This window comes from Dasypus novemcinctus, unplaced genomic scaffold (assembly GCF_030445035.2).
Source record: "Dasypus novemcinctus isolate mDasNov1 unplaced genomic scaffold, mDasNov1.1.hap2 scaffold_69, whole genome shotgun sequence".
NCBI lineage: Eukaryota > Metazoa > Chordata > Mammalia > Cingulata > Dasypodidae > Dasypus > Dasypus novemcinctus.
In genome coordinates this window covers 823,910-836,868 of record NW_026688628.1, presented here as the reverse complement: position 1 = coordinate 836,868, position 12,959 = coordinate 823,910, and the positions used below count along the sequence as shown (strand labels likewise).

Below are 12,959 nucleotides of genomic sequence, written 5' to 3'. Positions count from 1 at the left end.
CACGGCAAGCAAGGACCCATTCGTGCAGAGCTTTGTCGCATATGGGAAGGATTACAGCCCGGAACGGTGCAAGGCACCCGTCAATGACTAACTCTTTGGCTAACGCAAATTGGGCATCCTCGCTGGAAATTTTCCGCTGACAAGCTTCCAGTACACGGGCGACAAATGCTGGGAAGGTCTCATTGGAGTCCTGTAGCAGCTGCATGAACTTGGTGGGCTGCTTGGTGGAAACTAGAGAGAATGACCACTGGACGAGAACCTTTACCCGGTGCCAAAACCCTGGGTCAATTTCGAGATAAGAACGAGGGTTTGCATAATTGTTGGTGCCCGTGTATGCATCGGAGGGATCGAGGACGCCAGCCTGGGCATTCTCCATGATTTGCCGGCCAACAGCCGCTTGGTAATGGGCGCGCCATTCGATAAATTGACCGGGCGTCAGGATGGCACGGGCTAATGCAATCCAGTCATATGGGAGAACGAGTTGGGTCCCCAACTCCTCAAGTAGTTGCTGCGCATAAGGGCTGCCAATTCCATCTTCCTTTACAGCTTTGCGGAGGGTCCTGACCTCTTCCGCTGTAAAGGTTAGCCAAGTTTGGGGTCGCTGCGGCGTGGGCTGTGGATTCAGCGGATATAGCTGGGGGGTTTGAGAAGACGTGGCACCGGGGACTGATGGAGCAGCCAAGGCAGGTGAAGGGCTATTGCCGTATGGCGGCGGCAAGGGATAAGCGGAACACAGGTGAGAAAATGGCAGCTTAGTGGCTTCCGGCCAACAACAAAATGGCGGCGGGACCCTTCCGGGCACCGGCAAAGATGGTGGAGCAGCGATATCTGGCAGCGGACAAGATGGCGCAAGGGGCGTTTCCGGTTTAGCGGAAGATGGCGACCATGTAGTTTCCGGGCCCGAACCAGATGGTGACTGGGCAGGAAGAGGCGGGTAGAGGCGGGAGGAGGACACCGGCAAAGAAGAAGCCAGATGCGCGCCATCTTCAGCAGAAGTGGGGGAAGAAGGCGGAAGTCCGCCATATTGGGGAGCGGCAGGAGTGGTTTCTGTCTGCTGCGGGGAGCTTGGGCGGGGAGGTTCGCGCTTGAGCGGCAGCAAGTTGGTTAGACAGAGAGTCAGTGTCGGCGGGCTCATCAGGATCACAGTCTAGAGGCCGTTTGGGAGAAGCTTCATATACGGCCTCGGTCGGAGTGCCAAGGAGACAGGCGCGATGGCAACGAGAACGGGTAAGAGGCCTGTTGGGAAGGTGCGTTTCTCGTGCTCCATGGCAGAGGTGACTCGATCTATGAGTCGCGAGTATGTGTCCGGGCTCCAGAGTTGGCAGGTGGCGAGCCACGGATTAAAAGGGAGCAAGAGATCCCAGTACTTTTGGAGCTGCCGCAAGGAGACGCGGACTCCATTGGCATCGAGCAGTGCAGCGAGGGCCCTGACTTGCGGCGCCTGATGCAATGACAAAGAGGCGCCCATGACGGGATAGGGACGGGACGACGGCGAGGGGTCCCTTGGGGCTCGTCCGGGTGAGGGGTCCCTACCTGGAGAGGAGGACGATCACAGCAGCAGCAGCAGCAGAGAGGGGCCGGGGGAGGAGCCGCCACGTTGGGCGCCAGTTGTAGCTGAGCGAGAGGGTTTCGTCCTCGCTCAGGCCCAAGAGTCGGGGGGGCTTGCTCCTGCCGATCAGCCAGCGGGGGGTGCCCCAAGAGGGAGCACCGGTTCTCCAGGCGTGGGGGACGCACGGTTGGGGAAAAACCACGGAGACCGCTTGAGCACAGGAACAGGTCTGCTTTATTACGGAAGTACACTTAGCTATATAGGGTTGGGTAGAGGGAGGGGCGTGATGAAGGGAGGGTTGGCTAAGGGGCGGCTGTGGACAGGCTGAAGCTGATGGATAGACCTGAGGTAAGCAGTTACTGGGGAAGAGGGCAGATTGTGGGTTGGCAATATGGGCGGGACTGGCGGGAAGGACGGCGGGGGCTGGAAGGGGAGGAGGGGTGGAGAAAGGCGGCAACAGGGTGTGGCTATGTTCTAATAAAACTTTATCAAAACTGGCTGGGGGCCAGATTTGGCCCACGGGTTTAGTGTGCCGACAGTGTCATATAGAAAGGCGTGCTTATGGCTCATTCTTGATTTCCCTCCAAGGGGCAGAGCCCCAGTCACTTCCTACCTCCAGGCCCCTCTCCGGCCCTTGTTCAGTCAGCCCTGGAAGGTGGGACTGCTTATCAGACCGGCAAATTCAAAAAGGAGACACTGAGTCTTCAGGCTCACTCTGCCCTTCTACGTCTTGGGCCTGGCCCGCAGGGGGCAGGGGTTCTGCTCTGCTCTTCACCACATTTGAGATTCAGAAGCTACAAGCCCCACTGTGCAGTCCTCAGTGGTACTTTCCACCAGTGACACCCTATCAAGGAGCAATCTACAATCCACCTTAGGGTGCTATGGAAAGGGACTCCTCAAAGGTACAAACAAACCGGTGTAGCATGAACTCTCTTTGTTATTCTGAAAATCCAGATGAATTTTATATTCTCTCGATAAAGAAGCATTGAACAACTTCAGACACCAAGAGTTCTGGCTTTTTCACTATTATCATATGATGGCCATCAACTCACTGGCTGTATCATAGGTACCATGGACTCAAAATGTAAACCCCACTTAATAAGTGAAACTATTTACAGTTGTTCAAAACCTATTGCTTACAGGAAGAAAATAAATGAAGTGTGTGTTGGCAGAAGGTCGGGAACCCTTCCGTTCCACCCCTCTCCTGTTTCAATGGCCAGCAGAGACAGGTACCTTGTCAGATGGCCCCAGAAGTCCCCTTCCTTCCTTCCTCCATCCAGTCCTTCCACATGCTAGAAGCCAGGCAGAGGGGTACCTCGGATTCAAGAGACATCCCGGGGGGCAGGCTGAGGGCCATGGTTGCTTCAACTGGAAACTATGCTTCTATGTGTGAAGTGAAGCTCATGAGACTCAAGAGGCCTCCCACTAGTACTCCAGCGAGAGTACTAGGGGACTCAGAACTAAGGGGACTCAGAACTGACCAGAACTGGGGACTCACCTGGGCACCACTGATATTGGGTGGCTAGGAGAAGAGGAAGGAGGCAATTTTTGGGATTATTTTACACACCATTAACTTCCTTTCCAAGGGAATCTGTGTTCCACGTTATGGGTTGAGCTGTGTACGCCAAAAAGATACCTTGAAATCCTAATCCCAGGTACCTGGGAACATGAACTATTTGCAAAAACATTATTGCAACCAGAATCATTTAAACTGAATGAGGCCGACTGCAGTGGATGGACCTTTAGTCCAGGATGGCTGGTGTCTTTAGAAGGGGGGTGTGGGCACAGATAGAAGGGGAGGGCGCCATGGGAAGAGAGACAGAGCAGGCCATAGGGTGAATGAGGAGGCACTGAAAACCCAAGGCTTGCTGGCCAAGGGACAGGTGCCCCAGCGGCCAGGACTGACCCACCAGCACGGCCCATGCACTTGAAGCTTCAGTCTGCAGGGCTGAGAGAGCGGTTCCTGGTGTTTTTAGCCACCTAGTTCGTGGCACTTGTGACAGCAGCCTGAGAAAAGTGAGGTGTCCCTCTTCTGGCAGTCCCATCCCTCCAGGAGGCCTGAGGGATAGCCCAGGTGCCCAGCTGTCCTCCAGGCTGAGAGTCTCCAACCAAGGCTTTTATCTAATCAGATGCCCTGAGGAACGCCCTGGGGACAGACAGAAACAATGTTGAAAAGAAAGGAATGGGTGACCTGGACAACTCTGAACACCCTTCTCTTCCTTCCTTCCACCCTCTCTTGGGTGCTTCGGCTGCTTAGACCCCAGAGCTCTTCCCACCACGCACACCTTCCCAGAGGGGCCGGGCCAGACGGTGCAGACCTATTCCTGGTTGCTGGTGGGTGGGAAGGCGGCCCGAGGGTTCCCGTGGTGGCCCAGGACCGTCCATTAGCCTGGCTGCTTATTCACAGCCCCGGGAACCACCGCACATACTGCTCAGGGGGACGCATCCTGCACGCTCCCTTTCTAGACTCTTCGAGCACCCCCGGATTGCCGCGGGGCCCCTCCAGCTCTGGGGGGAAGGGATGCCTCTGTGTCTCTCAGTACTAGAAGCTCTGCTCTTTCGGGTCCAGGTGCCCGTCCCAGCGAACCCGCCAAGCAGACCCTGCCCCCTCCACCCCGGGCGCCCCATGGAGTCTTCCTGGTGAGCACTCCCTCCTTGCCCCCCACCCCCCCACCGTCACTTGACCTCCCCGGTAGCCCTTTCCCACTATGATGTCCTGCTCCCACCCCCACAGAAGCATCCCCCACCCTGCCCGGGCCCCGCCCCCACGCCCTGCCTGGCCCCCAGACCCCTTCCACGCGGTGCCGCTGGGTGTCCAGTCCCCGCTCCGGGTGACACAGCCCCGCCCCAGCCCCTCCCTGGCAGGGGACCCCTGCCCCCAGCCCCGCCTCACCCCCGCCGCTCGATGCCGCCCCTCCCGTCTCACCCTGGCCTGGCGGGAGAAGTAGCTGCGCTCCTCGGGGTCCAGGCGCCGCGGCGGGAAGTAGCTGAAGGCGGACAGCGCCGAGGTGGGCGGCGGCCGGGGCTTGCCCCGCAGCGAGGCGGCGGCGATCTCCTCGTGCCCCAGGCCGCCCCGATCCAGCTTCTCCGCCCAAGCCAGGTCGGTCCCTCCCGGCCGGGGGCCCCGCCCGAGTTCGCCTGCCTGGCTGCCCGTCGCCCGCATTCGGCAGTTGCCGGGAAACCGCAGCCTCCCGTCACAAAGCTGGGCGGGGAGCGCAGGGCTGGGGCGTAGGGCCGAGGGCGCAGCCGGGATGGGGATGGGACCGTGCCCTCCCGTCTCCCTGAGGGTCCCTGGAGCGCCCACTTGGGACCCGAGGAGCCGCGTCTGCTGGACTGGCGGCCTGCGCCGGCTTGCCCTTGCCCTTGCCCTTGAGCTCGGGGAGGGTCCCAAGCGGGCTGTCTGGAAGAAGTGCAGGCCACCCGCGCGCTGCATCTGAAACCCTCCAGGAGCCGCGGAACAGTAGTGGAAGAAACAGGTGGAATTCATTGCCATCGTATATTAACTCTGTGTCCGCAGCAGCATCGTGTCAACGTGCAACGAATCAGTTTTCAGCGCCTCGGTCACCACGAGGAGTCACCGCTCACGGTACTGGCAGGTGCGGCACGAATCGAATCCAGCCAAGTAATATCTGGGAAAACTGAGCTGTTCCGCAGCGCTCTGCTGTTTCTTGAGTCAAATGCTGGTTCAAGAGGTGCGTTCCTTTTGTCGAAAATTCACTTAATTCTAAAGCCTCAAATGTGTGTGTGTGTATCAGTAAAAAGGAAAAGGGGAACAAAACTGGCCTTGGGAATACTTTAACCAGGGCGGCTCTAGGAAGACTGGCTTGAAACATAAATGATAATGAGGAGCCAGACTTGTGAAATCTGGGGAACAGTGGGTCATTCCAGACATCTGGAAGAGCATCTGTGGTGGCCCTGAGGCCGAGCCCATTGATGTGCAGGCGACAGAAAGGGAGGAGAAGGGGTAGGCAGCAGAGAGTGCAGGTGGACAGGCAGGCAGGGGAGGGGTAGCTCTCAGGCCAGGACCAACGAGCACCCCTCTCAAGGGGCTTCTTGCCTGCAGGTCCTTGATTCAGGCAGAGGTTTTAGTGATTTTTCAGTACCATGTCCTTGATGCTAATTAACAAAAACAGTAACCACACATTCACAGTGGCACCCCTAGAAGTAGAGGACCCTAGAAGTATGGTACCCCTAGAAGTACAGCACACTAGCAGAAGGGAACCCTAGAATTATGGCACCCCTAGAAGTATGACCCAGCAAGCCAGTCTGTGCTTCTCCTACCCTTCCTTACATGTACCCTCACCAAAAGCTGTGTCAATAAAATTTGACTGGAAAAGAAAGCACCCTAGCACCTCTATGAGAAGTGACGATAGCACCTGCCATTGACTAAGCTTTCCCTTCACTGTTTGCCAGGTGCTGCCCTAAGCAATTCCATGGCATGTTTCATTGACTATCCTACAATATTTAGACTACACTTGTTTGAAATTTTGGGGATATTTCAGCCTCCAGAGGTGCTCAGTTCACCAATGAGCCAAAATCCCTTCTGGATTTGTGGCCCAAGCCCTTGTGGTGTGGAGTATTTTTGGAGGGAACTGACTGCCCTTCTTCCACAGGAGTATCTCAACTACACTGATTTCTGCTCCTCCCTAGTTTTCCTTCCATCTGACAAGCATTCCCCAAGTTCCTTATGCACCAGCCTATGAAGGTTTGGAAGGCAGCAACTTTAGGACCACACACTCCACAGGCACCTCTCCCAGCAGCACCATCCCTCTGCTTCCAGGCCTGGCTCAGGCAAAGTGCTTCTTCACTGGGAGGAAGGTAAGCAGTGCAAGAGAAACTGCTCCCCTTTTGCTCAGCCGGAACTGTCACTGTACCGTTCTGCAGCTACTGCTCTGCCCAGCAATTACAGGATCCAGGGACCATCCAGAGTTTCAAGGGTGGCCAATAAATCTACTAAGTTTTGCTGCCCCCTACTGACCGGAGAATACCTCCATTGCTTAAGAGGTGATGCTCACAAGTACAGCTCTTTTTAATCATTTTCCTTTCTCTGCTTTAATTTTGAAGACTAATGGCAAGAAGATGCTGTGTTCAAAATTATCTTCAAATGCATGGCTCCAATACTTCCAACAGGGACACTGGGAAATGTTTTGCTAATCTCTAACCATTTATGTGAATGTCACCTCAAATTCTTCAGGGTCATCATCAGAGACCAGTGCTACGCAGTGAATACTAAAATGGTTTGAATCTTGGTTTCACTTGCTACTAGATGTCACCTGCTTTGTCTAACACCACTACAGAGTTGGTGGGCAGAGTATATGAGGAAGTCAGATGTGTGAAGTGTGCAGGGGGAGGCCAGATGAGGCAAGGGCTCCATGGAGGAGGGAACTGAAAGAGCAATGCAGGAAAAGGCCATGATGGATGAGGACCTGAGTGGAGAGGGTGGAGGAATGTTCTAGGCTGCACGTTTTCTTGACATTATTCACAACCACATTAACAATGTGCATGGCAATGTAGTCAGGTCTCCCCTCTTTAAACTCTAAACTCAGGGTTTACTTTCATACCAAGGGTGAGCTGAGAAACAAGGAGGATGGACTAGAGTTGTGGGTTGGTGGGGGAGGGCTGCAAGGTGGGGCAGAGAAGGACAAGAGAGCTCACAGAAGGCAGAAGTGACACTGGGCTTGGTCTCGGTAGCAAAGAGGGACTGTGGAAGGGTTTCTGAGGCATAGAATGATCCAGAACAGGGCTCAGGCCCAAAGCCATGAACTGCATGAACTGTAAGTAAGTACTGCTAAGAACTGTAAATGAGACCACTTCACATGTTTCCAAGATGTGAGAGTCCTTTCAGCCTGGCCCCCAGGTGAGTGGCAATTCACTTGGGCATATGAACACATCCGAATCGATTGCATCTCTCTCCCGGTCAATCTTTAATTTGATTCTATATGTCTCATTCCTTCTCTGCAAAGAAGCATAAAATTTTAAAGGGAACTTAGAGCTCTAGAACTCATAGAGTTTCAATAACCTATGCTAAAGATAAAAAAAAAAACTTTAAAAAGTAAAGATAAAGAGATCTAAAAAGTTACATGTGATGGTTAATCACCATCCAGTTGGTGCCGAGTCATTGGATGATGCAAGCCCTGGCCTGCCACTGTGAGGACATTCTGTCAGTGACTTTAGATTATTAGGCAGTTGGTTGCATCTAAGGCTGGTTACATCCACAAACAAGGGTGACTGCCTTCAGCAAGGAGGGGAGTCCCATCACCCCAGCAGCTGGAGGTCTTAAAGCAACACCAAGTCTCTCAGCAGTCACAACTCCTTTCTCTACTTCTCCAGCTTCTCCCGAGGAAGTCATCTCCTGTGCTGTTTCCAATGCATGGCCTGCCCTAGGAAATCTGAACTTGCCTATCCCCAGGGTCACTAAGCCAATTCTACTAACAAATCCCTTCCTATTTACATATGGCCCCATATCCTATTGGCTGTTTCTTCAGAGAACCCTAATATTGGTAGAAATGCAGACATTACTAGCTAATATGTCCTGTGATTACTTTGTGGTGGGCCTTTTGCTAAATGTTTTTATGTGTATTAACTCATTTCATCCTTATTTTCTGATTAGCCATTTGGAAATGAGGCCCAAGGTTATACAATTTGCAAGAGAGGTTGAAATCAACCCCACGTGCCTGACTCCTGAACACAGATTCTCAGTCCTCTGCTGCATCGCTGCTCAGACCAGGTTCAAGTCTCATCTTCACCCGTGGTTCTGTACCCAAGGCATGCATTGACCATCTCTGAGCTTTGGAGAGGGAACACTGCCCAAGTCCAAGGCCCCTGGAAGTCATACAGGCCTGTGTTCAAGTGCTTAGCATGGAGCTTGGCACAGAGCAGGTGAAAAGTAAATGGCAGCTACTTCCCCTGTTCAAGGTCCCAGAAATAGCCGGAGGTAGAAACCCAGTCTCCTAACTCTGCAGCCCTTTCCACACCTGCCTGCCTTGTCTTACTCTCCCCTTAAGCTTTAACCTGAGCGTAATGGGCATCTGTACTTCACTAAATACAATGTAATTCACTCATGATTTACATTTTAGAAGATTTCCCCCACAATCAAACCTGCCCCCTCACAACCCTCCCTAAATTTACTTTACTTCATTGTACATTTAAAATAAAAGCTCCTGAATACATATATATTTAAGATTTTATTTTAATTGACCCCCCCCAGTTGTTTGCACTTGCTGTCTGCTCATCTTCTTTTTAGGAGGCACTGGGAACAGAACCTGGGGCCTCCCATGTGGGAGGGAGGCACCTAATTACTCAAACCACCTCTGCTCCATTTGATATGTCTCATTGTGTTTCTTCACTGTGTCTCTTAGTTACATCACTCACTGCATCATCTGGTTGCATCAGCTCACTGTGTCACCTTGTTGCGTCTGCTCACCAAGTAGGCTCGTCCTGCAAGGTGCAGCCTGCAGGGGACACAAAAGTCAGCAGAGGAGGTTCTACTGTATCCTGTGAGTAGGAAAGAGACAAGGTTTTTGATCACAGGCTGGCATGCTGAGGGTTTTCAGAAGATTAGTCTGGGGTGTGCAAGATGAACTGGACAAGAGTAAGCTAGAGAGGAAACCGGGGAGCAGACTAGCACCAATACCTTAGAGAACTTTGGAAACTCATCTACATTCTAGTCACTCATCATCATAATGCCTTATTAAGTAACTTACAAAGGAAACAATAAAGTCTTAGGCATTAGGGAGTGATGAAGATATTGGTTTTAGTGAGTCATCTTGTCCATTCTTTCCCTTATATCAGGGGGAAATTAAAAAAGATATTCCAATAATTTAATAACAGACTACTTAGGACCCTGGAAAAAGCAAGTGCTGTCAAGGTCAAGAAACATCTCTGAAAATCTCAGAATTGCTTTAAGGACCTGAAGGACACTCAGTTAAATTTTTTAATCCAAGAAGAAATGATAAAACTGACATCTCAATTCAATAAATAAAGGATTGCAATGGAACAAATAGTGATGGAAAATTGGTTATCTGTCTAGAAAAGAACAGGTAAACTCCTACCAAACATCAGACTATGGGCATATCTCCTTTTACTGAGTTTTGCTTTATTGCACTTTGCAGATATTGTGTTTGTTTGTTTTTTTAAATAGACTGTGGGTTTGTGGCAATCCTGTGTCAAGCAAGTCTATCAGTGCCAGTTTTCCAATAATGTGTGCTTGCTTCATCAGTGTCACATTTTATTTTGCCCGTTTTCCAACAACATGTGCTCGCTTCATCTGTGTCACATTTTAATTGAAGTATATGTATTTAAAAATAAAAAATAATGTTATAGCATACTTAAAAGACTATAGTATATGTGCACTGGGAAACCAAAACATGCATGTAACTCACTTTATTATGGTGGTCTGGAACTGAACCTGCCAAATCTCTGAGGTATACCTATATAATAAATCCCAGGTGGATTAAAGATCCAATGGGGAAAAATTAGCAAAATATTTGCACTAACACATATTTAGTGAAATAATCTTATGTATGATGGGAAAGTCAGGAACCATTAAATGACATGTAGATTTGGTCACACAAATCTTAAAAACACAACGCAATAGAAAGATGAGTTAGGGAGCAGGAAGGCAATTCCTAGAAAATAGAAATGGCCAATAAACATTTGACAAAATGCTCAACTTCATTATTGCTCACTCAAATGCAATTTAAATACATGACAAGACACCCCTTTCCTCTGAATTGAGTGGCAAAAGCTAACAGGACAAAAAAACTGTACAGTGGAGGTGGGGTGACACAGCCACCTTCACTCTCTGCTGGGGAGGTGTGACATCTACCATTCAGAATCACTATCTACTGACATTACACTAGTAGTCCCACTCTTAACATTCTAGTCTGCCGCTTGAAGGAACATGGGCCCCAGTAGAATGACATGCAAGGATGTTTACTGCAGCATTGTGGATAGAGACCAAAGATGGAAAGAACCTGAAAGATTATAAGCTGGGGAACTGGTGAGTAAGTCCCATAAAATACACCACTTCGAAAAAGAACATATTTGATCCACACACATTGGTCTTGAGGAAGGTCTACGTATACTGGACATAACGGTAAATTGTATGATACACTGGACATAACAAAGAGAAAAGAAAATTGGTTTCCATATTTGTGTACGTTTGGCATAGAAAGCACAGTTACAAATTTGTTATTTCAGGGAATTGAGATGGTTGGGGTTAACTAATTTTAGTGTTTATCTTTATAGGCCTTGGCATTGTTAAAAAATTTTTAAAAGAAAAGAGTAATGACTTTTCATGTATTTAGCTTTTACCAGAATATGATCCTGAGTCAAGTTTGAAGGACAAAGCAAAAGGTGTTGAAGTCTGTTGAGACTATTTCCAATCACACAAAAAAGGTGTGCTGTGAAATTTATGAGAGTGAATCTTTATAGCTCAGATACCACCTAAAATAAAGTCTCCCAGAGAAGAGTGAAATATCTGACTTGGTTTAAAAATGCACTCAGAAATAATTAGGATTTGTAGAGTTCAGAGATTCAGACTTTTTAATCAAATGGCTATTGTGTGTGCTAAACCCTTTAAAACCCTTGAAGTGAATCAAGGAATACTAAGACTCATACAATTTCAACACTTGAAACCATCTAGAAATCTCATACAGCAGGAACTGGTCTTATAGGACAAGACAGAAATGGGGTCAATTTACCAAAGAAAAGGCCAGCTATTGCACATAGCTCCAAGTAAATGAAAGTTTTCCCTTTTAATAAAGTTATGGAGAAAGGTCAAAAGAGAAGCGACTTAGTTTTCAGAAGGAGCACAAGCAAACTGTTCGCCCTCAGTGAAATAATGCCATACACTTTTTGTTTTTACCTTATAGAAAGGATATTCTAGGACTGAGGATAAGTACAGTTGTGTCAGTTGTGCTAGACTCAGTCTGTCCAGACATGATTCTTCACCTGAAATGAAAAGCATCCCAATCAGTTACGTTTCAATTTTCCTACATGTAATGAAAAAAATCATGAACATCCAGCACTAATTCATTCATTCCAGAATTGTGATGGATTTTTAAGTGACACTAGAAAATGAACTTGTTAGAACTATGCCCTCATGCTTGCTTAACCAGTGACATCTCATTTTGACTTCTACAAACCCAAGCTCCTAACTTCTGCCCCTTGTTGGGATTCAGGCAGTTACAGCAGCAGACCCCTACTAATGGGAGCATCTTGATGATCCCCCACAGGAGCATGAATGACCCGTTGAGGTGCTGATGGCTTCCACCTATAGGAAGCACATCCACCAGCCCATCAAGCCATTGAACCACCACCATGGCAGCGCCAACCACGTGAGGGCTGACTTCTAAGGAAGAACGACATCCCCAGCATCAAGGCTCCTAGCTTTAGGTACTTTTCTCCAGCCTGAGGGTCACCTCAGGCCCCAAAGGCCCAGGATCTCCTTTCACGGGGGAGGACGGACACCTGGGGCCTTAAATCCTCATTGTGCTGACATCTCAAAATTGCAGAGATTCCCCCATTTGGCCTTATGGTGGGGACAATGAACGATAAGCAGCTTCCCTAAGGCGCCCTGGTCAAGAACCTGGCAGACACCTTTAGAATGTAGGAATATCCAGCAGATGGATTTTTACATGAGGCTATTTCAGATTAAGTGATGCTGGTGGTTCATTCACTGCGGGCACCTTCACAACATTAAAAATATCCCCCCCACCTTAAGTGACTGGGATTTGTGTTCATGGGCTTTCTGCATTTGTATTCTGAGAGGGGTTTGCAGATATTTTCCTAATAGCCACAGAAGCCACTACTGCCTGATATTATCTCTAGTGTACCTAAAACAATGCTTGCAATTTACTTTCTTCAGGAGGAAATATCAGGAAAGTTACATTTTAGCACAACTGAACTCTAGATATACTGCAGTGCAATTTCTCCCCAGTGGTCTGAACTGCAAATAATGGAATTTTGTTCACTCGAGGACAAAAATCCCTAGGAAGGATGGATGGCCCTGGTGGCCAGCATTTTCTGTTGTCACTCTGTAAGTGAGAAGCAGCTGAGGTCATGAGGAAAGCATGGGGCTTGGCATTCACCAGCATTGGGTAGAATTCTGGCTCCTCCATTTTCTAGCTCTGAGGTCTAGTGTAAGTCATATCGTCTCTCTGAGCCTACATTCCCCCATCTTTACAGTGGGGAATGCTAACCTTGTCTGTGTCTGAGTCTGACTGGTAAACTTTGACACATACCACGGGCAGCAGGAATTCAGTGTCTCAGGTTTTGGAGGCTAGACATCAGATCAAGGGATTAGCAACCACACAGTCCTGCAGGGGGGCATCCTGATGTTGGCTCAGCCTCTGCTCATCACATGGCCATCTGAATCCTGTGGTCTCCACTTCTGCAGAGGGGTACA

General features: G+C 49.6%; 1 protein-coding gene across 1 annotated transcript in view; it reads right to left on the bottom strand.

The window, feature by feature from the left end:
• Positions 1-1,147: 1,147 nt before the first annotated feature.
• LOC139438556 (olfactory receptor 7A10-like) overlaps positions 1,148-12,959 on the bottom strand; it is a 130,137-nt gene continuing 118,325 nt past the window's right edge. The window contains exons 4-5 of the mRNA XM_071213666.1: positions 4,580-4,751; positions 1,148-1,236 (exon numbers count right to left, since the gene is read on the bottom strand). Of these exons, the coding sequence (XP_071069767.1) occupies positions 1,148-1,236; positions 4,580-4,751 (261 nt within the window). The remainder of the gene's footprint in view (positions 1,237-4,579; positions 4,752-12,959) is intronic.